Below are 24781 nucleotides of genomic sequence, written 5' to 3'. Positions count from 1 at the left end.
CAGAAACTTGTCAGGGATTAACGGGCAAAACAAACATGCAGGGGCAAGACTGTCGTGACAGACTCAAAGCAGTGTTCTTATGTCTGCTTATCAGAGAAAGAGAAAAGAGAGCCGGTGCTGGGGCTCGGCTCATTTCAGGACGTGCGGAACTTCAAGGTCTTTAAAAGGGAAGACAAGGGATAAAGGGAGTCAAAGTAGAGCAGAAAACAGAGCAGACGCTGGTGAGCATCTCCTGAATGTGACTTTCATTTTAAACACTCAGGCAAGTTCTTTCTGAGAACACACCGGGCTGAAAGCATACTTCGTTGTGCCGTTATAGTTTTTGCGTTGTTACATTCAGGCTTCCGCACTCTTGTCTTTTAAACAGATTAAGTAAACGCAAGCTTTTTGTGAGTTAAGGTGTGTGTTACAGTCAGGTGTCCTACAGGAGGACAAAACCACAGTCCGAGTTAAATCCACAGCCTGGTGTGCCCGTGTCAGAACCGAGCTTCCCACAGGAAGCGCCAGGACGGGAGACACCGTGCTAAACGCACAGCCTCGCTTGGCGCTCCTCTGAGCGTTTCACGCGCTCTCGCTTCACTCTAATGGCTGCCTCCTTGCCTCCGCAGTCTGCTAAGAAATTGTCACAGGACAAAATGGGTCAGACTGCTGCCGAAAAGTGGGCCAGAGCCGGCTGTTTATAAAAAGCACATGAATATAGGGTGTTGTGGGGCAAATTGAAGGTTAATTTAAGAGTGAGTTGGCTGGCTGGAAGCCTTCAACCCGCAGTCTCTGTCCGCCACCGAACTGTTCTGTCCAGAGCAATACTCTTACAAATACGCCGTTTAACAGAATTTGCAACCTCATGACCATTCATGACCTCGCTCACCTATCTATTCCTCTGAAAATTATTTCAGCAAACACAACTTAGTAGCTGAATTGGAAGTAAATGGCCTGAAGTTATAAATATTTTATCTTATTTTCGTACATTGTTTATGAGCGTATGGCTTGAGCTCTGTGTAAGTGTTCTATTTTAATGTGATGCCAAGCTATGGTAATATATAGAAAGGCCTTTCTCACTTCTGGGAATTGACATCATTTGTATAAAATCAGCTGTTGCCTGAAGATTTATTTTTCATTACTGATACCCAATAGTTACACATAAAACTAAGCACACTTTTGCTCACAAAGAAGAATAATCATATGAAGTCAAAGACCTTGGCTTATTTCAGGATAAAAACTTGATTTTAAAAAGGACATTGTCTTTTTCAAAGGTAAATGAGGTTATGTTGATATACAGATAAACACTGTTGGATCACCTTTTTGGACTGGACATAAAAGCAGTCCAGCCCTTTTAAATCCATTGCTAAAAAACATATGATTTTTACCCCGATCATGAAGACAAATATGAATCCTGTATGTTCAATTACAAACATAAGGCACAGTACAATCAGTAGAAAGATTTAACATACATACTGCATTTCATTTACTCTGTCATGACATTGACACAAACACAAACAGACGCACACACACACACACACACACACACACACACATACACACACACACACACACATACACACACACACACACACACACACGCACACACACACACACACACACACACACACACACACACACACACACACACACACGTATACACACTCACAGGTGCATGCTCAGATGTGACCTAATAAGAGGACAGTGTGACTCCTCCACTCGTATCTTACATTGAGTGGCAGAGCTCAATCCATCCAGGGCAGTCTGTTTGGTCAACATTTCTCCCTTTCTACCTACCCAAGTGCAGCACGACCCCCAGCCCACTATCCCAACTGATACAGCGAGAGGGAGAGAGAGAGAGAGAGAAAAAGAGAGAGAGAGAAACTAGGGCACTCTTATCTGGCCCCCTTTTTTTTTTTTTTTTTTTTTTTTTCAAAAGACAGGCGGAGATTTGTGGACAGCTAGCTGGAGCCGAGGAGACAGTGGATAAGCGCTTTCGCTGAGAGGAGAGCCCCAGTACCCACCGTCCAGGAAGCTGCGGCTGCGTAGGGGATCCCCTCTGAAGAAAAAAAAAAAGAGAGAGAACTCCAGCCATGCTGAAGGACAAGAGGACCAAGGTCAAGATCACCTTCTTCGTCATCCTCATGGGCATCTCATCCATGTTCGCCGCCGTGGTGACGGACCACTGGGCGGTTCTGAGCCCGCGAGTGGAGAAGTTCAACACCACATGCGAGGCGGCCCACTTCGGACTCTGGAGGCTCTGCAAGAAAAGCATCTTCATCATGGAGGAAGACTCCAAGGGCAAAGGCTGCGGCCCCATCACCTTGCCTGGAGGTAAGACCACTTCAGTGCTGCACCACCAAACTGTGAGGATGCTTTACTACACTTGCATGGGTAAGACTGCTTTACCACATACACAGAGTAAGAGTGCCTTCTTCTAACACTACACCAACATAGAGCGAGAGTGCTTTGTTACACTTACATAGAGTAAGAGGGCTGTATTTAAGAGTTCTTTACTACACCTAATACACTTATTAATCTATGGAGGTAGGAAAATTTACTCCACTCTGCCTAGAGTGAGACTGCTTTGCTATTCCTGTATGGACGGGAGAGTGCTTCACTTCACCTGTATGGAGGTAAGAGTAGTTTATTTCACCTGTATGGAGATTAGAGTGCTTTACTTCACCTGTATGGAGGTAAGAGTGGTTTACTTTACCTGTGTGGAGATGAGAGCACTTTATTTCAGCCATATGAAGGTCATTCATGAGTCATTCACTTCACCTCTGTGGAGATTAGAGTGCTTCACTTCACCTGTATGGAGGTAAAAGTGGTTTACTATCCTTGTATGGAGATTAAAGTGCTTACTTTACCTATATGAGGATAAGAGTTCTTCATGCCACCTGTACGGAGGTAAGAGTGCTTCACTTGCCCCCGTGCCATAATCTGACACTCCCCTCCCTACACCCCCCCACCAACACCCCCTGCCCCCTAGACTCATCTTTCATGCTGCTGATAAAGAGCTGAAAGTGTCAGTCTGTCAGTGTCCATAAAGAGGCTGTGTAGGAGACAGTCTAGAGTAGAACTAATGCTGCAGGTGGGTGCAGGGCAGAGAAGCACATTCTCAGGAGAAGGAGTCCACATGCCACAGAGCCACAGATACTCACCTGCTGGCTGCTGCACTTTCTCTTATACTGCACCTGTCCCTGGTCCCTAACTACAGCAACACAAGCAGGACCAGCTGAATGAGCTGGACAAACAGCCACAGACATTACGTATATATGTAGTTCTGCATTCTCATATATAAAGTGTGAGCATACCCAGAGTACAACCAAATGGGCAGGAACCAGACAGCAAGACTTTTTGTGATCTTCTGGAAGAAGGTTGGCACATCCTAACTTTAAGCATCTTCTACAGGCACTAAAGTTCTCTCTGTACAGCAGCTCTAAATGCCACTGAATTGCTCTAACTCTTAAATATAATAAATATAACTGTTATGCACTTGAATCAAAATAAATCAAAACAACTAGACAACATTTTGCCATGTATTTGAATGAAAACAGAGTGAGAGATGGTATGTGAGGGACCTTGAGCCTAGTGAGCGTTGCTTAGAGCCAGCTGATCACAGACCACAGATTGAGCTGATCACCTTTCACCTGTGGATCTAGGAAATGGTAAAAGATTCCCTCCATTTAATACAGATCTGTATGTTAAAGAACTATATGTGTTTTGATAAATTATATTGAGCACATAAAGTTTACATATAAGTTGTATGTTTTGACCAGTTTCTAACTGGAGTGGTCACACAGACAATGGTGTAGGTACTTCCAGACAGCACCTGCTGGCCCCCCAGCGTCTGAGCATCAAAAGTAGATATCCTATCTCCTGCAGTCTTATCCTGACTGAACCTCCTGCCCCCTGATAAAGTCAAAAGGTCACATATGTTTGTATCAATCAAACTGGACCAACCCATCCTGCTAATATGATTGGGAACTGTGACATCATGCCCAGTTTATTGAAGATGTCTTACTTCATATGGTCTGTAAACAGATCAGTTCTATTATATTCTGTTCCATGCTATTCTCTTTTCTTCTGTTCTATCATTAGACACTAGCTGCTCAAAAATCTGCACACATATAATACAGTCCTATATGAACACACAGAGGGGGTGTGAGCTGCATTTTTTCTGTCATTCGTAAGTGTTGAGGCTCGATTTTATTTGGGACATCCATTTACATCTCTAAGTGTTGCTGAAAGCCAAGGAGACTGCGTACACTGCAATGCACAGGCTACAGATGGGCCTGGATCACAAAATAATTCCCTTTGTCTTTGGTTAAAGGAAATATGATTGCAAGAAAAGAATTGCTGCAGCTTACATAACAGCAGTGGGCCTGAAAGTTACAATAAAGACAGACTCCTTCCTTTCTCCTTCATCATCACAAGTAGTTTATACACCTGCAAGCTAAACTGTAATAGCACCTTACCTGTGGTTGACACATCTGCATGGTAGTCTGTCATAGCACTTTACCTGTAACTGGCACACCTATATGCAAAGATATATTAGCACCTTGCCTGTGACACACCTGCATGCTAAACTGTGATACAGTAGCGCCTTACCTGTAGATGACACATCTGCATGCTAAGGTGAGATAGCACCTTACCTGTAGGTGACACACCTGCATTTTAAGTTGTTATAGAACCTTACCTGTAGCTGACACACCCACATGCTAAGATATGATAGCACCTTGCCTGCAGCTGACATTCTGCTGCAGCTGTATTTTCGACACAGGAACACAGGGTTTATGCTGAAAGAAAATCATTCAGAAGTAAATGAAGTTCTTCAGGTATTACTGCAGGACTGCGGAGAATGACCCTGGGGTAAACGCATTGGACAGCCATTGTTCAGTGTACCCACCCCTCCTCAGCTAGAGCTGACCTCTCACAAGCCCAATACTGGTAATACTTTCCGTTCATATACAGTTTAGAATGAATATACCAAGAAGTCTCACATCAAATAAATCCTCAGATACCTATGAGTAGAACCACTACACTCGCCACTAAAGACACAGAGGAGGCATGAGAGTCAGGATTGCCAGTCATCTTAACTTTCACCGGACATGGCTAAACAGCTGTTAGCAAGCGGTGAGCAGGAACGCATCTGCTTCCAGAGGAAACCAGGTTCCATGAGCAGCAACAGTGATGTCACATGGCATGTCATGTGGCATGGCATCTGTCAAAAGGGGGATGGGGGGGAGACGGGTATGCCTCTGAACACAGCAGCCTGTGCTCTGATACAGCTTCTGATCAAATTGCAAATGTAACCAAAGAGTTTCAAGCCAACGCCATTACCTGCAGTGAGCCTGAGTAATTCACTTCAACCAAGCGCTGAATTCCAGACCGAGGAGGGCTGTGATTGAGTGCCAGGCTGAATGCTTTTCATTTTCCATTCAGTCACCACCTCTTTGTCTTTATTATGCATGCGGTGTTTTCCACGTGGTGCTGAAGTGATCAATTTAAGTGACAATATCCCCCCCTTCCCACCTGTGATGGGCGGAAGCTTGAGTCACGTCGAAATGAATCAATACTTTTTTTGCGCGGTTCGTCAGGAGGCAGAGGAGGCAGTGAACGGGCTGACACACAGGCGTTTAAAAACAGCCCGCTGCGTAGGAGCTTTCGGCCTTGAGGAACGCCAGTGTTTTTCAGTTTGCTGTTCAACTGGGCTTGCGAGCAGGGAAATTTAGGCCGAGCGAACGTCCGGCCGTCCTTCGGGAGAGCGCAGCATGCGCACAAACTCGAGCCCCAGCGCATAGAGTTGACACCTCTGCCAAGCCGCGCACAGCCACCCCGGCGCTGTCCGGAGCACACTCCGGTGAGACTGCCCTGCGAAACGCACCCACCTGTCACGGTCGCCCCACGTCTTGCAGGAATTCTGTCCCACAGGACTCTTACATCTGCTGCTGCACACTTTAGTGAAGGGAGCAACTAATCACATTCCCACGCCAGCGTGAGGGCTGCCTGGACCACATGGTACTAAAAGCCTGTTTTTTATTCACAGGCTCCACCACCAGCATGGAGAGAGAGTTTCCATTAAACAGTTATTTTCCCCACATTGTGCTCAGTAGTGCTCTTGGCTCTGTTCCTATTGTAGGCCATACTGGAAAGGGGAGTTGGGGGAGGGGGTGCTTTTTGATTCCCTACAAAACAACCTTGCAGGTGGATAAAGCAGACGGAATTAAAACAGCAATTAAAAGCCATTCCGTTCGTCTTGCGTCTGCAAATAACGGCAATAATCACCGCACGTGGGTGAATGGAAGGGGTGGCGCACCTGGGCCATTGAGAGAGTGCCGGTGAGAGTGAGGGGAGCTCAATTAATCCTCCCCATCTGAGGCGCACGTCCTCGGGAGCTTTGCGCTGACGGCTCTGCGCGCACGCCGCCTCTGAGGGACCGCACACTGCCAGCGTGCCCCAGATATCCGGGCTTTTTAGAGGGTTCGCCACTTTAACGGCTCTCTCTCTTTTCACATTGACCCAGAATCTCACGGTCACCCCGTTGATAAAGTTTCTCAAATTTGCTTTCTCGAGTCCTTTCCGGAGCGAAGCCCACTTTACTGTGCCTGCAGCTGAGGTGCTACCCCCCCCAGGCTGTACAGACAGAGAGGGGTCATGACCCGGGGGGTACCTGTGACAGAGGTGTGGGACCAAGAGCATTGACGAACACTGGCATTAACAAGACTAAAACGGTCTGTTTCAAAGGAACAGGGAGGACATTTTGTACAGGGTTCATTCAGTAATGAGCTCCTACCGTCTGAGTGAAAACCTCTCACGTCAGTGTCAGCAGACAGTGGGGAGTCGCTATGTACAATGACAGAGACACTGCCTGGAGTGGGAACACCAGCAAGGTTCAGTGGCTAGCACATGGATAATATCAACTATCCTAGTTTATATGGTGCAACCATTGTCCTGCCCAGCAGCTGAATCAAGTTAATAGGTTTGTACAGGATGCTGTCAGGCATCGTGAGAACATAAAAAGTATACTGTTGAGAAAAGGCCATTCAGTAAATCTCAGACATCTCCGATTACAAGTGAATGATAAACTATCTCTCTGAGTTTAGCTTTGAAGGTTCCTACTGTCTCTGATGTTCCTTCAGACCGTTCCTTCAGAGAAAGTTATCTCATACTTTTGTAAAACTTTCCAGCTTCAGCAGGTATTTTGAACTAATTTCCAATTTTACCATCTGGCTCTGTTCGCAGAACAAATCTTTAAATAGCCTCCGTACTCCACCTTATTAATCTCGACCTTCTCTCACAGGCAGGATAAGATGTAAGGGGGTAAGATTCTGTACAGTTGTATTTTCCTCGATCACCAGCTTAAGAGTGAGGTTTTCTCTTGTTGCTCTTCTCTGTACTTCTTTCTTCAGCTTGTGTATGTTTTTTCTTGGCTTCTAGTATAGAGTATAGAATATAGAGGGGAGAACCACGGCAGGAATTCTCTTACAGTGGTACATGACACATTAGGAGCATAACCATATCTGTGGCGATAACGTTCGACCAGTAGTCCCCCGTGTTGATGCAAATGCACACACAGGAGCATTCCATGGCAGGCATAGATGACTGCCCTTCCCTAACTAGAGAAAAATGACAAATGAAAACGTACATTCAAAGCAGGCGATGCTGTCTGACAGCGTCTGTACTTCTATTCAAAAAGAGATTCAGAGCTGAAGAAGGAGGCCTTTTTATTAGGCAATAAAACCCAAGGACACAAATATTGTAGCCTTGTAAAGAGCTTCAGCCCTGGACTCCATTAACAAACACACGAAGGTCAATGATCTGGTGCAAAAGTAAAGTATTTTTTAGGGATCTCATCCATACTTAGTCTTTGGCAAATATCTCATAGTCCAGGTGCTACTTTAATTTCATGAAAATGGGCTATGCATTTGCAGCCAGTCTACTTTTTGTACACTGTAAATATAGCATTCTAGCTGCTTGTTCAAAGGGGGGGGGGTCAATCTTCTGGGAGCACATGAACCTATTATGTGTATTTTTATTTTTACGTAGTCTTTGTTTTATAGGTAGGGTCAATTGAGAACCAATTTTCTTTCATAATGACAGCCTGTGGAGGGAATTACTTGGGGGGGGGGGGGGGGGTATTTAGCCAATTAACCTGGGGGAATCATTAGATGGCCAGATTGAAAGGGCCTGATTGGAAGATTGCCAGGACACTAGAGAAACTTTTCTCTTAGCAATAAGCATCATGTGATCTTTAATGACCACAGGGAGTCAGGACTTTGGTTTATTGTCTCATCTGAGAGACAGCATCTCCTACAGCACATTGTAAATTATTGATTTACCTGATTTAACTTGTTTAAGTGGTACAAATGAATGGTGGACTGTCTCTAAGTGAACTATCTTGGGTAGATGCAGTGATAGGTTTAACATTTAATAATGTGTAAATATAGCTGTACTCAAAGAGTAAATATAACCTAATGGTTGTTATAGTTATACAGTAAATGACCATACTGATATCAGTGAAACTGCTGACAGCAAACATAGTATTCTATGATCTTCATCTATCATCTTAATGGGTCTGCATATCTTTATACTATGAAGACATTACTACAAAAAATGACGTGAACTCGATCTCATAAAAATGTGACATGATCCACTGTCCATTTATTAACTACAGATGTCAACAATTACTTTCGATCACGAATTATGTTCATGTGTATTGCGAGGACCATGGGTATACTTCTGCTTCTCTGTGTTATAGTGAATTGAAAACTACTGCTTTTGTTCAGCTGCAAAGAATCTTAGAGGAACTTTTACAATCATCAGGTTTCTACTGCAACAACCCAACCTCCTTCTCTATCACCTGCCAGACACAGAGAAAAAGATTTATGTTCTTTGTCAGACCTCTGTGTCTATTTAGGCCATTCGGGGTGACATATTACCTTTGCTAATGAGGCAGAATGTGAGCAGCACAGCAAACGTAACACACAGAGACACAGCCACAAAGGTCGCAGCTGGAAGACAATGGAAAATGTAAATTTCTAAATTGTCTATTCAATCACTTTAAACAGTTGTCACCATCTTTATTTTTCAGTTGATGCCAGGATTCACCTTATTCTGAAATTCACTAAGCTCATATGATTAAGAATAGATGTCCTTGGCCAGCACAGAGCGCAAGATTAAAACCATTTCCTGTTTTTTGTCCATTCAAACTGCCAATTTCCAATATTTTTAAAGCTTTAACACCACCAGCAGTAGAGTGGTGACTTTGCTCTGTGTAACACATGCTCTCTGGGAATAATGCAGCTACCTGCAAGCTAACATTCTAGTGCTATCACTTTTTTTTAATATGGTATCACTTCTGGAGGCGTAATTACATGGACATTAACACACCATGTATCTGCAGTCTTGTCTGTGTGTGGAGATGGACACTGACCTGCTTAGTGGCACTAAAAGTGATACTAATAATAGCGATGGCCAAAAATGAAAGTGATTATTTAGAGAGTCGTTCTTCAGTAACTGACAGCCCCTCTCTTTAACCTCACAGATGCGGCACTCTGTAACCTGCCCTACAAAACCGGTTGCGGTTTCCCTGTCCTTCTAGGATGAAAGGGAAGCACGCTGCACCTTTCGAGACGCGGGCACTCTATAATTAAGCCACGAATGCGCGCCAGCGTGACGCTGTGAGTCACTGATGACGCAGCCTAGAGCACGCAGAGAGCACTGCGTTCCCGCCGCTGCAGGAAGGCATAGGATGGTGTTGCTCTTACTGACGCGAGCCGAGGGATAAGAGAGAGGATACCTCTCTCATTTCCATAGATCAGTGCCTGCATTTCGGAGCCTGGCTGAAATTAAGCCCAGAGTGCTATATGTTTCTACAGACGTTAATGATCCGCACTGCCGGTTGTTCAGCTGATGTGGTTTGATGTTATGGCTTAGAGTGGGTTGGGGATCAAAAACAATCTTTTTTGTTGTTTTTTTTTTGTTTTTTTTTAAAAAGACTGCATTTCTCTCATTTTCTCTCAGGAGTCAGAGAAGAAACACTTGCTGATGCAAGAAACATGTAGCATCTTTTCCAAATGGAAGAAAATATCAACACTAAAACTGACAGCTATTTAAAAATGCAAATATACAGACATATGGTAGATAGGGAGTTTTAATGCAGTGTGTCACTGGGCTGAGGTGTCTTTAATGCATATTCATTATGTCTCATAACTTCTGGATATATAATTCCCTATGTCTCTTTACACTATGTGGGCTGTTCTAAGCATGCGTGAGCAGTCAGAAGTCCATGTTCATTATATATTCTACCACATTTATTGTGTATCATATATGTTTTTGAAGGTGTTATGAATTCAGTCATTAATTGATTATATGCAGGTTCTGCAGAGGAAGTGTTACCAATATTTTGTGGTAATGTAATGTTTTAAAGTAATGTTTACTCATTGTGAGCAGGGATATTTGATCTTTTTTCTGCCTAAATGTAAACAAGAGAAAATTCTGTCGGCTGAGATTTGTGGGGTTCTGGAGTATGTGACAGCATCCTGAATGCATCTGTTCAGAAAAGAAAAGCCTTCATATATCCCCCAAAACCACTGTGTTCCACATGTTTTATGCAGATATTACCAATTTAAATCTACCAACAACAGATCTAATTCAACTGATTTAATTTCAAACAGGTTAAATGTCATTGCAATTGTGATTGTCCATGTTAAGCTGGCTGCCACTGGCTAACTAGCTCCACCTGCCTCATTGAAGGCTCATTAAACAGAGGTGTGTGGCTAGAGAGAAGCAGTTTCATTTCCATTAGTTCAGCATTGTCTGTGACTCTAGGAAAGCTGGTTCCTGTATTTTATGTTAGTTTTTAAGTAAATTATTTGGTTTCTTGTACTTTTTTCCTCCTGTTCAGCATGGAGCATGGTTGTTGTAGTCATCATTCATTGAACTCTATATCAAACTTAACACACCTTTTTCAATGGGTCAGCTCTGTTCCCAGGATATAGTGGTACTGCTGTAAAGCTCAAAGCACGACCGCAGCGTCAAACAGCAGGAGTAAGCTGTGATTTGCACAGTACATATGATTTATTCATCGATTCGGACTCTGATGCTGTGACATCAATTATCTGTTTCACAAAATAGCCAGTATCAGAAAAAACTGCTCAGGTATTTTCTCATTGACCTATAATTTAGCACAAACTGGCAGAACGATTGACAAATGACAACACTGCCCACAGTGTGAATAAGAATTGAGTGTATGTCATCCTCGAACGCACCCTAAGCCCCATCTCCCCGCGGCAGCTTGACAGAGCAGCCTTTAGCGCCGCTCTTTACGGCCCTGACAGGCGGATAAAACCTCCGTCTGAAGCACCTGGATCCTGCATTTCACGTGAAGTGGGAGCCAATGTGGTGAGATAGCCGTGCGCTCCGGCACACTCCAGGGAGCCACGGCTCTGGGAATGGCTGCAGGGCTCGTGCAGCGAGACGCGGCGGGGGGGCGCAGGGCCGCGCCATTCCCTCGCTTTCATCTGCGAGGAGCGCCCCAAAAGAGGGAAGAGTTCGGCGGAGTGCACCGGGCTCCCAGCAAATTCTCCGAGATCAGACGCTCTGGAGAGAAACGACGCCCCAGCGCGATCGTACCAGCGCCATTCTTTCAACAATATTCATGAAGCGCTGCAGAGGATGGAAAGAGACCTTCCTTCCACAGAAGAAAAGTCCATTTAAAATACATGTTGGTTTCCTCAAAAAATGTAACTCAAGGGGTTCAGCTTCAATGTAACAGCCAGATATAATTCTTAACTTTTTAAATGTATTCATTATAGGGTGCTTGCATGTACTGCTGGTAGGCTCTCTGAATTCAGAGACAGATGCACTATATTTGAAGAGGAAATAAGGGTTTTATTGAATGGGTGGGGCGTGGTCGTACCTTCAGCCAAATTCTGTGTTTCCATCTCTCCTACAGCCAAGAACTGCTCCTACTTCAAACACTTCACTTCAGGGGAAGAGGCCGAGCTTTTTGAAGTTAAAACCCAGAAAGGTAGGTATTCTGCTCTCTCACACTCTACCATAAATAACTGTACATCTCACAACAGTGTAACTGAAAATTACATTACTGGCATTTAGCAGATGCTCTTATGCAGAGCAACTTATACAGATTCTAATTTTTACATGTTATCTATTTATGCAGGTGGATATTTACTGAGGCAATTCTGGGTTAAGGGTACAGCAGCAGTGCCTCAGCAGGGAATCAAACTATTTGCTATTTGGCTATTTGCTGTATTGATTTTTGTATTAAATGTTGATGCTCCTCAGCAGATGCTATTAGCATATCACTCAACATTTACCACTATTTTTGATCAAGCCCAAACATTCTAGAAAGACATCATGCCACGCCTTTCTCCAGCTTGCAGACAGCATGAATGCAAAAAACTCAAAAATCGGTTTTAATGAAATATTTACATTTCTAGTATTCAAGTGAATTTCTTTTCCAGCTGCCTTCTGACACTTTTTCAGTGTCTGAGTATTCTAAGGTCCAACTCCACCCTTACGACTGAATGTAGATGAGCAAAGCTGTACTCCCATTTCACTGTTCTTAAATACAAGGGTATAAAACAACTGTTTTATAAAACTGGCATAAAACAAGTGTTTCGGAATTGCTCCAAGGACTAACTAACTAGCCAGCCAAATGGCTATTTCTGTTGATTCATGCTGGGCTTTTTGTAATATTAGCTAACTAACTTTCATGCTTGGTGTTATTGATTGCGTTTATGCTTGGTGTTTTTTATTGCACTGCTCCACAATAAGAAAGTATTCAAATGCTGAAGCAACTGTCATAGGAAGTATTCCTTTGTGAATTCCACCATGCCTTTCGAGAGGACAGTAGCAGGCAGCCTATTACAGCTATCCTGAAAGCTAGAGTCCAGAAAGAGCCATATGCTAATTACTGGTCCTTTTCCACCTGCACCTACCTACCGTTCTGTGATTTATTAGCAAGTGTGAAAAGGGTATAGGTTGATCAGATTGGTAAATATGTCTTAAAGTTTCTCTTTCACACGCGTTTGTGTTTAGTGACATTGACCCATGTCTTGCACAACCCTGAACAGTTTAAAGGACGCGAGTACTGCACTATAAAAAGATCTGCTTGTCTTTTCATACCACTTGCTCTTTATCTGATAATCTAGTTTTGCATTTGCCAGAGATGTCTGAGGAAACTTAGTTTAAAAATTGCAAACATTCATTTATAATGTATATCAATATATTAATTATTTTATTTAAACTACTTATTTACATGTTAAATATTTATTGTTTATTACTGTAACCTTATGAAATATTGATATTACCACATCCATTTAGAAATTCTACATTCATAAAGAGGAATTCAGCAGTGTGGAGTAGCACTAAGAACAGGTCTCATAACCCAAAAATTACTGGTTCAACTCCCAAGTGGGTCACTACTGTTATAAGTAAGTGTATTAAGTGTATTAAGTTTAATACACATTGCCTGAGTAAATGGCCAATGGACACCATTGAAAAACTGTGACAAAAATCTGTTTGGATAAGAGTGTTTGCTTAGTGAATTTAACAAGTGGTTTATATGACAAATGCCCATGTTAGGAATTACACAGATACAGATCTCATCTGTTTCACAATTGCACATTTGATTGAGTGGCAGACAGTGTCTCTGTGCTTCTAACAAGAGAAGGTTTAGCCATAGCTACAGCAGTTGAGTTCATCTCTCAAACTCAACACGCCCAATATAATGTAGTCTATGTCTATGTGTTTATCAGCCATGTTTACCATGTGAGAGGGTGGGGCTCACAGTGAAAAAGCAGTGCTGCAACTTCAGTGCTGTGTGTAAGGGATCTTTAGCTATCTCTCCCCCCATCTCTAACCTGAGGGGCCCTGCTCTCTCAAAGGGTCACAAAGACCAGATTCAAAACCCGTCCTCTCCTACACCTGTCTTCCCCCTCGATGCCTGTCTCCCACACACACACCCTCGGGCGCAGAGCTGATGTTTATGATAGCAGATCAGATGGAAATATTCATGAATGATATCCCCATTGCCACATGTCACCCTCTCTCCTTGAACAAGCTGCTATTTCAGGAGCTGGCTTTTCTCTCTCTACTGCTGCCATCTGACAGTTTGACTTGACCATAAGGAATAACTTTTTAAGGCCTGTACAATCCAAGACAGTGCATTTCAGATTGCATTTCTAGCAATGTGATGACAAGATTACTACACACACAACTACACAAGATATTGCATTTATCTATCAAATATCAAATGTCTATCAAATAAAAAGTGAAAATACTGTATATAATTTTATATTAACAAATATTAACTCATAAACTGATTCACATTTTGGTATACGCAAATTTTCAGTGGTTTTTGTGAGCAGGCAGATAAATGCTTGTTAATCTAGCACAACCTGAGATATTGGTCTTTAGAAGAGACAGGCAGGCAATAAGCACTGTCTATGGACGTAACCTTTGAAACAATGAGACAGGTCAGCAATGGGCACCCTTTGAGAGTCTAACCTTTGGAACAGTGAGTCAGGCAGGCAATGGGCACCCTTTGAGGGCCTAACCTTTAGAACAGTGAGACAGGCAGGCAACAGGCACCCTTAGGGGGCTTAGTATAAGCAGTGTTTCTGAACAGCTCCAAACAGAAAAGAATTTCCCAGTATTTACTGCCAAGGTTGGTGCATGATGGCCGCTTGTTCCTGAGATATTGCAATATTATTTCTTTTACTGTATTTTAGGTTATTATAATAATGTCAGATGGTAATGAATCAGTAATAACTCTGTAACTGTAAATAAAATGCAATAGATCAGGAAACAAGTTTCTGGACACACTTGTGCTCAGTTTTTCATCTCCTGCCTTTTTTGGTGCTTCTCAGCTGCCATACAGTCACAGCCTTACCTCCAGTCGTCCTGGTGACCTGCTCCCAGTGTCCCTGCTCTGTTTTTATGAAATAGGTCTTCAAACAGAGCCAGAGTTATAAAAGGATGCTATTCTCTGTTATCCTATTCATGTGCCGAAATAGAAATAGCCTGTGTTGGAATCATTGCATATTTGTTCTTTTCATGGATATGGCATGTGCTCCAGGTAAATTTCCCCTTTTTGTAATCTAAAATGGGACTTTGTCACCATATAGTATATGTGTTGTTTTACCCAAAACTCTTTTTCTCATTTCTTAATGTTCTTTTGGCAGTTATTTCAATGTTTTTATTATCAAAAATAGTCAACCGATGGGGGACACTTTGTGCACCAGACTCCGTAGGTGCAGACCTGTCAATCAGAGGTTGTGAATTCCTGAGGTAATTAAAGGCCCCATGCCCTTAATTATACACCACAACAACAGGAGGAAGGTGGTTCAAGCTAAATCCTGAATCTGGCTCCTCTCACATTAATCAAACCCATCAAACCTATCCACTGGTACACAGGAAATACTCTGGTACCCGGATGCATGCAAAAAGTCCATGGTTGTTGTGCAGTGCTTTGGGATCAATTGCAAGTTGCCTCCCAAATGGCTTGGATATTTGCACTGGAGATCAGCCTGACTCACCTCTGCGCCTCACCCTTCCAGAGTACAACATCTCAGCGGCGGCAATCGCCATCTTCAGCCTGGCGTTCATGATCCTGGGCACGCTGTGCCTCCTGGGCTCCTTTGGGAAGGGCAGAGACTACCTGCTGAGGCCGGCCGGCATGTTCTTTGCCTTTGCAGGTAAGGTGTGCAGCAGGTGAGGGTATATACATTACATTACATTATTGGCATTTGGCAGACATTCTTTTCCAGTGCAACTTACATAGGTTACAGTTTTTTACATGTTACCCATTTATACAGCTGGAGGCAATTACTGGTAATTTACTGAGGCAGTTCTGGGTTAAGTACCTTGCTCAAGGATACAACAGCAGTGCCCCAGCGGTTAATTGAACTGGCAACCTTTCGGTTATGAGTCCTGCTCCTTCGCACTATGCTACACTCCAGTATACCTTTACACTATGGCCCACAGGGACTCTTGTGTAACCACGCCTTCAATTGGCCCATTGCTAAAGGTTAGACTTTAGATTGGGTGGCTGGCAGAGATGGGGAGATAGGTCAATGAAGAGACAAGCTTGGATTAGTCTTAGATTAGTTTTAGAGCCAGGCATGTGAGCCAGCTAAAGTGCCCTGCTCAGATGGTTCGACCACGGCTGTTTTTTTCATGCGACTGCTCCCTTCTCCGTTCCTCCCCCCGCCCAGGCCTCTGCATCATCATCTCGGTGGAGGTGATGCGTCAGTCCGTCAAGAGGATGATCGACAGCGACGAGACCATCTGGATCGAGTACTACTACTCGTGGTCCTTCGCCTGCGCCTGCGCGGCCTTCGTCCTCCTCTTCCTCAGCGGCATCGCCCTCCTCATCATCTCCATGCCACACATGCCAAGGAACCCCTGGGAGACCTGCATGGATGCCGAGCCGGAGCCCATCGAGTAAGCCACCTGACGCTGGCAGCAGATGTGCACCCTCCCCCCCCCCCCAGAAAATGCAAGTACCCTTTCAGTAAGCCACTTGACCACAACAGCAACGTGCCCCCCCTCCATTTAAAATGGTTATATGCAATTGAGTAACCTACCTGAATGCAGAAGCATATGCCCCCCCAAATTTAAAATGGTACAGCACACTACAAAGTGACCAAGAGGCCTCCCAGTGTTTGTATTTAATAACAAAAAGTAAGATGCAGAATGATTTTGCAAATCAAACATCGACGTCCAAGCATGATCCAATGCTTCATTTATAAAACACTGACTGTATGCTCTTTTCTGTAACTTTCACGTATGTAACTTACTGTTTGTATCTGAAAGAGTTTGCTTTAAGACAGTGGTAATTGTTATATGCATAGCCCATGCAGAACAAGCAGTCCACACACTAATCTGTGCTGAGGGGCAGAATATAAAACATACTACATCAAAGCTGATAGTGCCACCTAAAGTCTATGTATCACAGGTCACATGAGAATGACCTCAAGATCTATACATCTGGGTCAACTCCGTTCACACACAGTCATAGTTTCGTTTCAGTATAAGTAGATTAACGCTTCTAATAGCAAAGCAAAATATTACTCGTTTTGTCTACTTTTCAGTGTTGAGGAAATTAAGACTCTCAAATGACAAAAGTGAGTGTCAGCTTACTTTAATTTTTTGAATTTGTAGTAACTTAAAAAAGGAAAAAATCCTGCAACCACAGTGTCAGGGACTTAACTCACAGAACAGCAGAGTAATCAGATGCAGGATCTGGTGGCATGAAGACACACTGAGCCAGGAGATAGATAGGAGAGGAGAGAGAGTGCGACACGAGCCCATTACACTAGTCTGAGAGATCGGCTGAATGTTAATGTCCCGCCTTCCAGAAGTTCTGAATGAGCGTGCAGGCACACTGGACCGAGTTCAGTTTTCACAGGTGCGCATAAAATGGGGGGAAATTCAATGGGTTGCCTTTTTTAAACAGAAAGCAAGCAGGATTCCTCTCCACCCCCAGCCCCCCTCTTTTTTGAGAGCTTGTTTTCCGCACTGTAAAACTTTTTATTTTGTCCTTTTATATTTTAAACAAAAAATCAGGGGTCCGTTCAGATTTGTAGACATTTTTTAGCAAGTGGTGTATATCTGTAGCTTATCTCTTTCCTTGTGAAAAATTACAGTTTTTCTTAGTTTTGCCTTTTTTGTGACAATTAAAGTTTGAGATCATGTCACGCATGCTGTATGTTGTCCTTTTTGAAATCAATCCCTCACTAACTTCACACAAGTATGAAATTCCCCTCATTTAATGTAACTGCTGGCCTGTTCCTGTTCAGTGTGGAAACAACAATTGTTAATGACTTCATTAAAATTACAGCACGACTTCTAACAGAAGATTCGAGATGCTTTCCGTGCGTGATGTACAACTCATTTTTTTTGTACAGGAAAATACTGCCTTTTTTGTCTTGTCCTCTACAATTGTATCGATGCAGAGATATTCATGTAAGGAGAAGGGCAATGAGGGGAGTTCATTGCACAGTCTTAGTTACGAGGGCAGTCCTATTTCTGTAAGCATTTCCTTTGAACTTGTTATGATGTTACGATGTGGCCATTCCATCTGATGTCTTTTTAATGAAAATAAACTGACTGAGAAGATGAACTGTCATATCATGCTCTGAAAATTTGTCATGCTTCTAACGGGAATTCTGAAATTGGGCATTCTGCACTGTCTTAGTATTGACTGACATTTTTTATTTCATGTTAGGTTTGAGCTCTTGGAAAGGGCCCCCATGGACATTGTGATCTAGTTGTGATTTGGTTGAGTGTGATAAGAATGCTCACAAAATCATTTTTTCCTCAGTAGTGAAAATGTCACAGAATTTTTCCAGTGCAGATGTGCAAGTCACCATCTGATAGGGAACTACAGCATCCATGGACCTTCACTTTGACACAGGCACACATAAAACTACAACATCTATGGACTTTCGCTTTGACCCTGTTTACACTTGGTTTTAAAATGTGTCTTGGACAATGGGATCACAAGTGGACAGCACTAAATTCAAGTGTAAACGACCACCAAGACGCACTGCAATCCGATCACTCAAACCACTTGCCGAGATGGTCTGGGACGCATTTGACCACTTATCGTTTGTAGTGTAAATGCTAATGCATCCTGATGCGTCCCCGACAAGGACGTAACAGGAAAATACGTCATCAATGCAGTTCACTCCTCAGGGTCTTGTGGCTATCACAGCAGCGGCAAAAGCCATTTCTTTTCTAACATTTTCCTTTTTCGTCTTGTCCTGCACTCTTTTGTAAGTCGCAAATGACTTTGTCCTGCCAATCTCAACAGTTGGAATAGCCGGCACGGTCCGTGTATTTGGCGGCCAATGGATTTTGATTTTAAAATGAGAAAACCAAAATCTGTTTCCCGACTACCATTTAGAAATAGGGAAACAAAAAATGGAAAACGACCCGTTTTCAGTTTTTTGTTTTGATAATAAAAAACGGAAAATGAAAAAATCACCTGTAATCTGATTTTCTTTGATATGCTTATAAATGGGAATTGGGAATTAAAATATGTGTGTGGAAATCTTCTTTCTCAATTTTGCATAGATTTTTTTGTTGTGACCTGGAAGTTGCTCCCACGAGCTTGACAGACACATAGATATAGAAACATAGATACCACATTGGCCGCTGCTGTATGTCGCCACTATGTGTCTGCACATCCGCCATATTGGAGCAGTCAAGATCCACTAGTACGCTGATTCTCAATCCTTCTCCTGGGACCCCCCTGCTCCGCACGTTTTCCAGCTTTCCCTGCTCTACTTACCTGACTGACCTCATCAATGGTACTTTTGATTAGCTGAGCACACCTGATTTAATCGAGAGCATGTTTGGAGCAAGGATAGATAAAAGATATGCAGGACGGGGGGGGGCTCCAGGAGTAGGACTGAGAAACACTGCGCTAGTAAACAAATACAGTGTGTATTGAGAGATCCAGACTTCTCTACAAAATCGACTGTTACTCGTTTAATTCTGAACCGATTTTCATGAAATTTGGTTTGTGATAAACGTGAGAAAGTGAACATGATACTGGTTACTGATTGGAATTAAATTCAGTTACTGGGGGCGGATCAAATCAGCTCTATGCCAACACATTAACCTTCTGAATAGCCACAACCTCCTCTGGGACATGCAGGCTCCGATCTATGAATAGACAACATCAAGCGTAAATTATTTAGAATTTCAGCTTTTGTGAGTTTCTCCAAAAATGTAGATTTCTATATCTATTATATTGTTTTCAAGCCACCTGGTTGCTTGTCATTGTATTAATAATTAAATTAATTCATTAATAAAATAAACAAGACTATTTTTGTTCCCCAGACTCCAGTTAAGAGAAGAACATCCAGTCAGTTCACCCCGAGACACATATGATAAGTCCACTTCTGCAGGCTGGACAGTTGCCATTACACAAACAATGCCACACATATTGTTAATCTCAAATATTTTATTTTCATCTTCATTAATTCACTTTAGACACCGACACATACAATACTATAATATAGAGACAGAGACTGGCGTAATAACGTAGTAACGAAATCTGAACACAAGTGGTCAGCTGGACACCTTGGAGACGCATGATAGACACAGGTGTAAACGGCGATGTGTTTCGGCTGTCCACTTGTGATCCAATCGCCCAAGACGCATTTTAAAACCAAGTGTAAACAGGGCCTTTGACACAGGCACACACAAAACTACAACATCTATGGACTTTCACTTTGACACAGGCACACATAAAAAGCAAGCTAGAAATACAGGGACATTTTCTCTCAAGAGCTTTGTGACTTATATATAATTAATGGGCTAACCCCACCACCTGGAAATGTGCATGTAACTCTGAACTTGCAGACAGCACACAATGTCTGAGGGACCTCCCTTTGAAGTGTCAGTTGTGCCATCAAAAGAGCTGTGGCGATGCACAACACACCAGGCCGTGATTTAACTGTCAGGGCTTGTTCCATTTGATTTCTGTTGTTGCAATGTGGGCTGGCATCAGCATGGAGGTACATTAAGGGTCCTGCCAGTAAAAACCTGTGAAACTTTTAGAAATCATATTTCATTATGCAGTCAAGAGAGTCCTCAGCACTAGAACTGCACAGCTCTTGCACTGACAAGTCTGCATTCTGAACTGCAGTGGGGCATTGCAGAAATAATGAGAAACTCCTATGGGCTGGCTGGAGCATTCAGTTTTTAGGTATTATGATGTTGTCTTTGCATCATTGTCTTAAGGTCTTAAGGTCTTAGGTTCCAGCCTAATTTACCCTGTGTATTGAACAGTACCTGCACTTAAGCAAATGATTCAATAATTCAGATCTTGGAAGTAATCATAGAACATTTATTTTAATCAATTGAGTAATTCAAAGTTTTTTTTTTTCATTTTTTAACATTATTAATTGCAACCATCTTGCAGCAATGCAACTGCAACAAATGAAAATGCAATACAATAATGTCTTAATACTGTGACAACCACACAGAGATTTAATCATCTGTACTGAGTTTGAATCAGAGAATGATTTTTCAGCAGAAATTAACAGCACTCCACTGATATTTAGTGGTGATAAAAGCTTGATAAAATACATATTAAAATATAACTTAACTTAATAAAGGGACAAAGAAGAGGAATAATGAATTAAACACACAGCAGATGCAAGCAACCTGCCACAACATGCTGTACTGGAGCAAACTTGATTGGAATGAACACTTAAAGGTTTGGCTTCAGCTATGAATGAGTAGACATATATGGAGCAGCTTCTTTCCCAAGAACCAATCAAAAGCTCAAATGAAGACCTGTATGTACATTAGGGCATATACCTACCCTTGTGCACATCCGTATACATGTACACATAAATGTAAAGACAAATTACCTATGATTTATGGAGGAATATTCTTGCAAAATATGCTATATTGATATGCATACATATACAAAATAATAATGCCATCGCTTTTAATATTTTTTTGACAATACTCCATTTTGTGTATTTGTGATTACATTGTCATATTAGCTGTATGTTTGTGCATTTATGAAAAATGAAGACTTAGAAAAGCTAAGCAAAAATAACATAAAAGTGAAAAAAGGTGCCAAAGGTTGACAAATGCCTTGAAGTACTTGAAAAGCACTTATTTGTATTGTGTAAGCTTGAAAGAGTGTTGGTTACATTTTAGAACGCTCTTTCATGCCATGTTTTTTTTTTCAGATTCAGCAAACACAAATCAGGCTGCCAAAAATGCCTTGTCTAATGTCTTGAGAAAACCTCTGAAGCACCTGGTGCAACTGGTAATTACGATGTGCGGAGTATTCAGTTGGGTCTGGTACTGTTTCATATGTCTGTAGTGACAAAGAGCTACGATCAAAGTATTAGCACAGCAATTCAAATGATTGCTCCCCATGTCTGCTGTGGTACTGTAGCAGCAGTTTTGAGTGCAAGCATTGTACATTGTTATGTAGGAGACTCTATCCAAACTTTATGTTTACGTTTAGGTGGGACAGAATATAATGTATTAAATTAGTCAGACCTCAGGGTGATTGCGAATATTTCTGTAGGAAACCTGAAAAAGGCCTAACTTTTGGTGCTGTATAAGTATGGGTTATGGCCCCTGCAATGTGCAATTTGGCAGCTAACACACCTACTGTGCCAATACATTGTAAAAACAGCTGTATGGGTGTGACAATACCTGAAACATAACTGTAGTAATACTTCAAATGGGTATCCCTTGTCTTTCTGAATATTTCTGGTCTCATTTAACTCACATATCTGTTGGATGCTTGAAGGAGTTATGGAAATACCAAGGATAATTGAAGATCATTTTAAACAGGTATGCTGAGGTCTTATAGTGGATGTAAGCAAAGAATGTTTATGGAAGAGTACAAGGGCACTTTGAATTAAACAGCCCGTTAGTTCCAGGGTATGACAGAGAAAGGCCAGTTTTTGCAGACAGAAATTTTAATGACGTGATGACTGCAGTTGACAGCTGTGTCTGCTGCTGAGTCGGCCCACTTGAACAATTTGCAAGAGGCTCTAATATCAGTCAGTCTCCACCTGAATATTCAAAAACCCACATCCTCCTGAAACAGTTACCCTGAAGGAAAATAATTATTAAAATGTATCGTGCATCATACTGTTTCAATCAGCATATCTGTTTCGAAGGAAATTCACATTAATATATAAATTTGAGATCCACAACCATACATCACCCCTGCTTCTTTCCTCTAGAACACTAAAAGGCCCTAAAATAGTCTCCCAGGAGAGTGGTACTCAGACTACAGGGTGAATGCCCCCAGGGGGGTCTGAGGGAATTGCAGGGAGTTGTGGTGTGCAAGTTTGTGAAAAAATAACACAAAATAATTTCATTCATCATTGTGTGTGGCCAACCCTTGCACAATCTTTCTTCCAGCTTTCCAGCGTAGACATCCAAATTTTTCTCAATTTTGGTTCACTTTTCTTTCAAACCAGGAAAACACGAGCAAACCTGAATTCATTAGCGTACCTATTCAAGTTTATGCGCTTAGTCCACTCGCTGCGACACCCGGATAAGAGGATTACCACATTGAGCAATTTATGTGTGGGCTGTCATTGGCACGCACGGCAAAATAAATCTGCAACCAGACTGTGTAAAGTTTACTGCCGACAACACAAGAAGGGGAGGTGCTGCACCTGTTCTAGGTCCCTCTCTCCAGTCTCCGGTCTCGGCGATCAGCTGACGAGGGGACATGGTCTGTCTCTCAGTCATTCAAAATATTTGCAATATTTGCATTCAAAATAGGGGCAAGAACTCCATTGCTTCCACACTGAAACTTCTCAACTAGGCTCAGTTCGCTGGCTGAAACTGATGGAGTTCTTCAGAGAATGTACAGGTACAGTAGAGACTACGGACACCCAGAGTGCCCTGCTCTTGCTTTTCCAGTGTGGTATTTTGATTCCTTCACCAATTAACCAATGAACCACTAATGTGGAAACAGAACACAGAAAAAGTAAGTAATTGCAAGACTAGCGCTCATCTTTGAAAACACTTTCTAATTCCATTGCATACAACCGAATAATAGGTAGTGCATCTATTTTCAGCACTGGGACTGATGTGCTTTCAAATGCAAACTATGTAATTATGTGGAAAACGAGTTCAGTGACATTGAAATGGATGTGACAGGTGAGTGACATCATAAGGTTACCATTTGCCTTAAGGGGCACCAGACAGAAAAGGTTAGGGTCCACTCTTTCTAACTTCAGGCATCTAATTCTGTACCACACTCTTCTGATCCCTTTCACAACACCTTGACCTATATATTTCTCAATGAATCACCCAAAAACCAGACTACATAAAATATATGAACAATATTTGTAATTCCAGCTGTTTCTTTTCATAAAAATCAATCCCAAAGCCTAAATACATAAACACATAAATAAAACAATCCACATGCACATAAATGCAAATGTTGATCCAAACCATAAACTAGAAGTAAGCTGTTTCAGATCTATGTGTTTAACATAGATCAGCATGTAGTTTCTAATTTGTTTCAGGAAGCTTGAGGGGAGTTTTCATGAGTCCAGAACCTGTCCAGTTTTTGCAATAATAAACAGGCTAGTCCCCAGAGTGGTACCAGACTCCTCCCAATTGGAACCAGGTGAGCACCTTCACAAGGGTTATCCAAAGCCTATCCCAGCATGCACCAGCCTGTGGTGCTTGACTCTGGCATTAAAAGGAGCTTACACCACATGTGTGCAAGCAAGCAGGCAGCCAACAGCCCTCCCACACACACTCAACTAAAGGCCACAGAGGAAAACAGTGCTTGGAAATATGCGGAGATGAATAAGCCTGGCTGATTCAGTTGACATTCTTTGTGATATTTCAGCTGGTTTGCATTGTTCTATGGTTAGATAAATACAGTCATGGTTGGTGAAACAGGGTGTTTTCTCCAAGTAGAGAAGGTACAAAGGATTCATGATTAAAATTTCTCACAAAATCACAATGAAATTGTCTTAGAAACGAAGCCACCGAGACAGTTACATTACATTATTGGCATTTATCAGAGGTTCTTATTCAGAGTGACTTATATCAGTTAGTTTTTTTTTTTTTTACACAATGTTATCCATTTATACAGCTGGATATTTACTGAGGCAATTGCGGGTTAAGTACCTTGCTCAAGGGTACAGCAGCAGTGTCTCAGCAGGGAATTGATCCTGCTCCTTAACCACTATGCTACACTGCTGAAGACCAGATCACTTGTCAGTTTTTAGGATACCTTGCT

The 24781-nt window shown here is 42.3% G+C and overlaps 1 protein-coding gene across 1 annotated transcript; it reads left to right on the top strand.

The window, feature by feature from the left end:
* Nucleotides 1-1950: 1950 nt before the first annotated feature.
* LOC118795012 (voltage-dependent calcium channel gamma-1 subunit-like) lies at nucleotides 1951-17292 on the top strand. Its single transcript, XM_036553334.1, has 4 exons — nucleotides 1951-2313; nucleotides 11942-12016; nucleotides 15570-15707; nucleotides 16227-17292. The coding sequence occupies exons 1-4, from the start codon at nucleotides 2073-2075 to the stop codon at nucleotides 16457-16459; spliced, it is 687 nt and encodes a 228-aa protein (XP_036409227.1). The 5' UTR covers nucleotides 1951-2072; the 3' UTR covers nucleotides 16460-17292.
* Nucleotides 17293-24781: the final 7489 nt, after the last annotated feature.

Source organism: Megalops cyprinoides, chromosome 19 (genome assembly GCF_013368585.1).
Source record: "Megalops cyprinoides isolate fMegCyp1 chromosome 19, fMegCyp1.pri, whole genome shotgun sequence".
NCBI classification, from domain to species: Eukaryota; Metazoa; Chordata; class Actinopteri; order Elopiformes; family Megalopidae; genus Megalops; species Megalops cyprinoides.
Note: the sequence above shows the minus strand (reverse complement) of the source record. Positions and strands in the feature narration are given on the sequence as shown.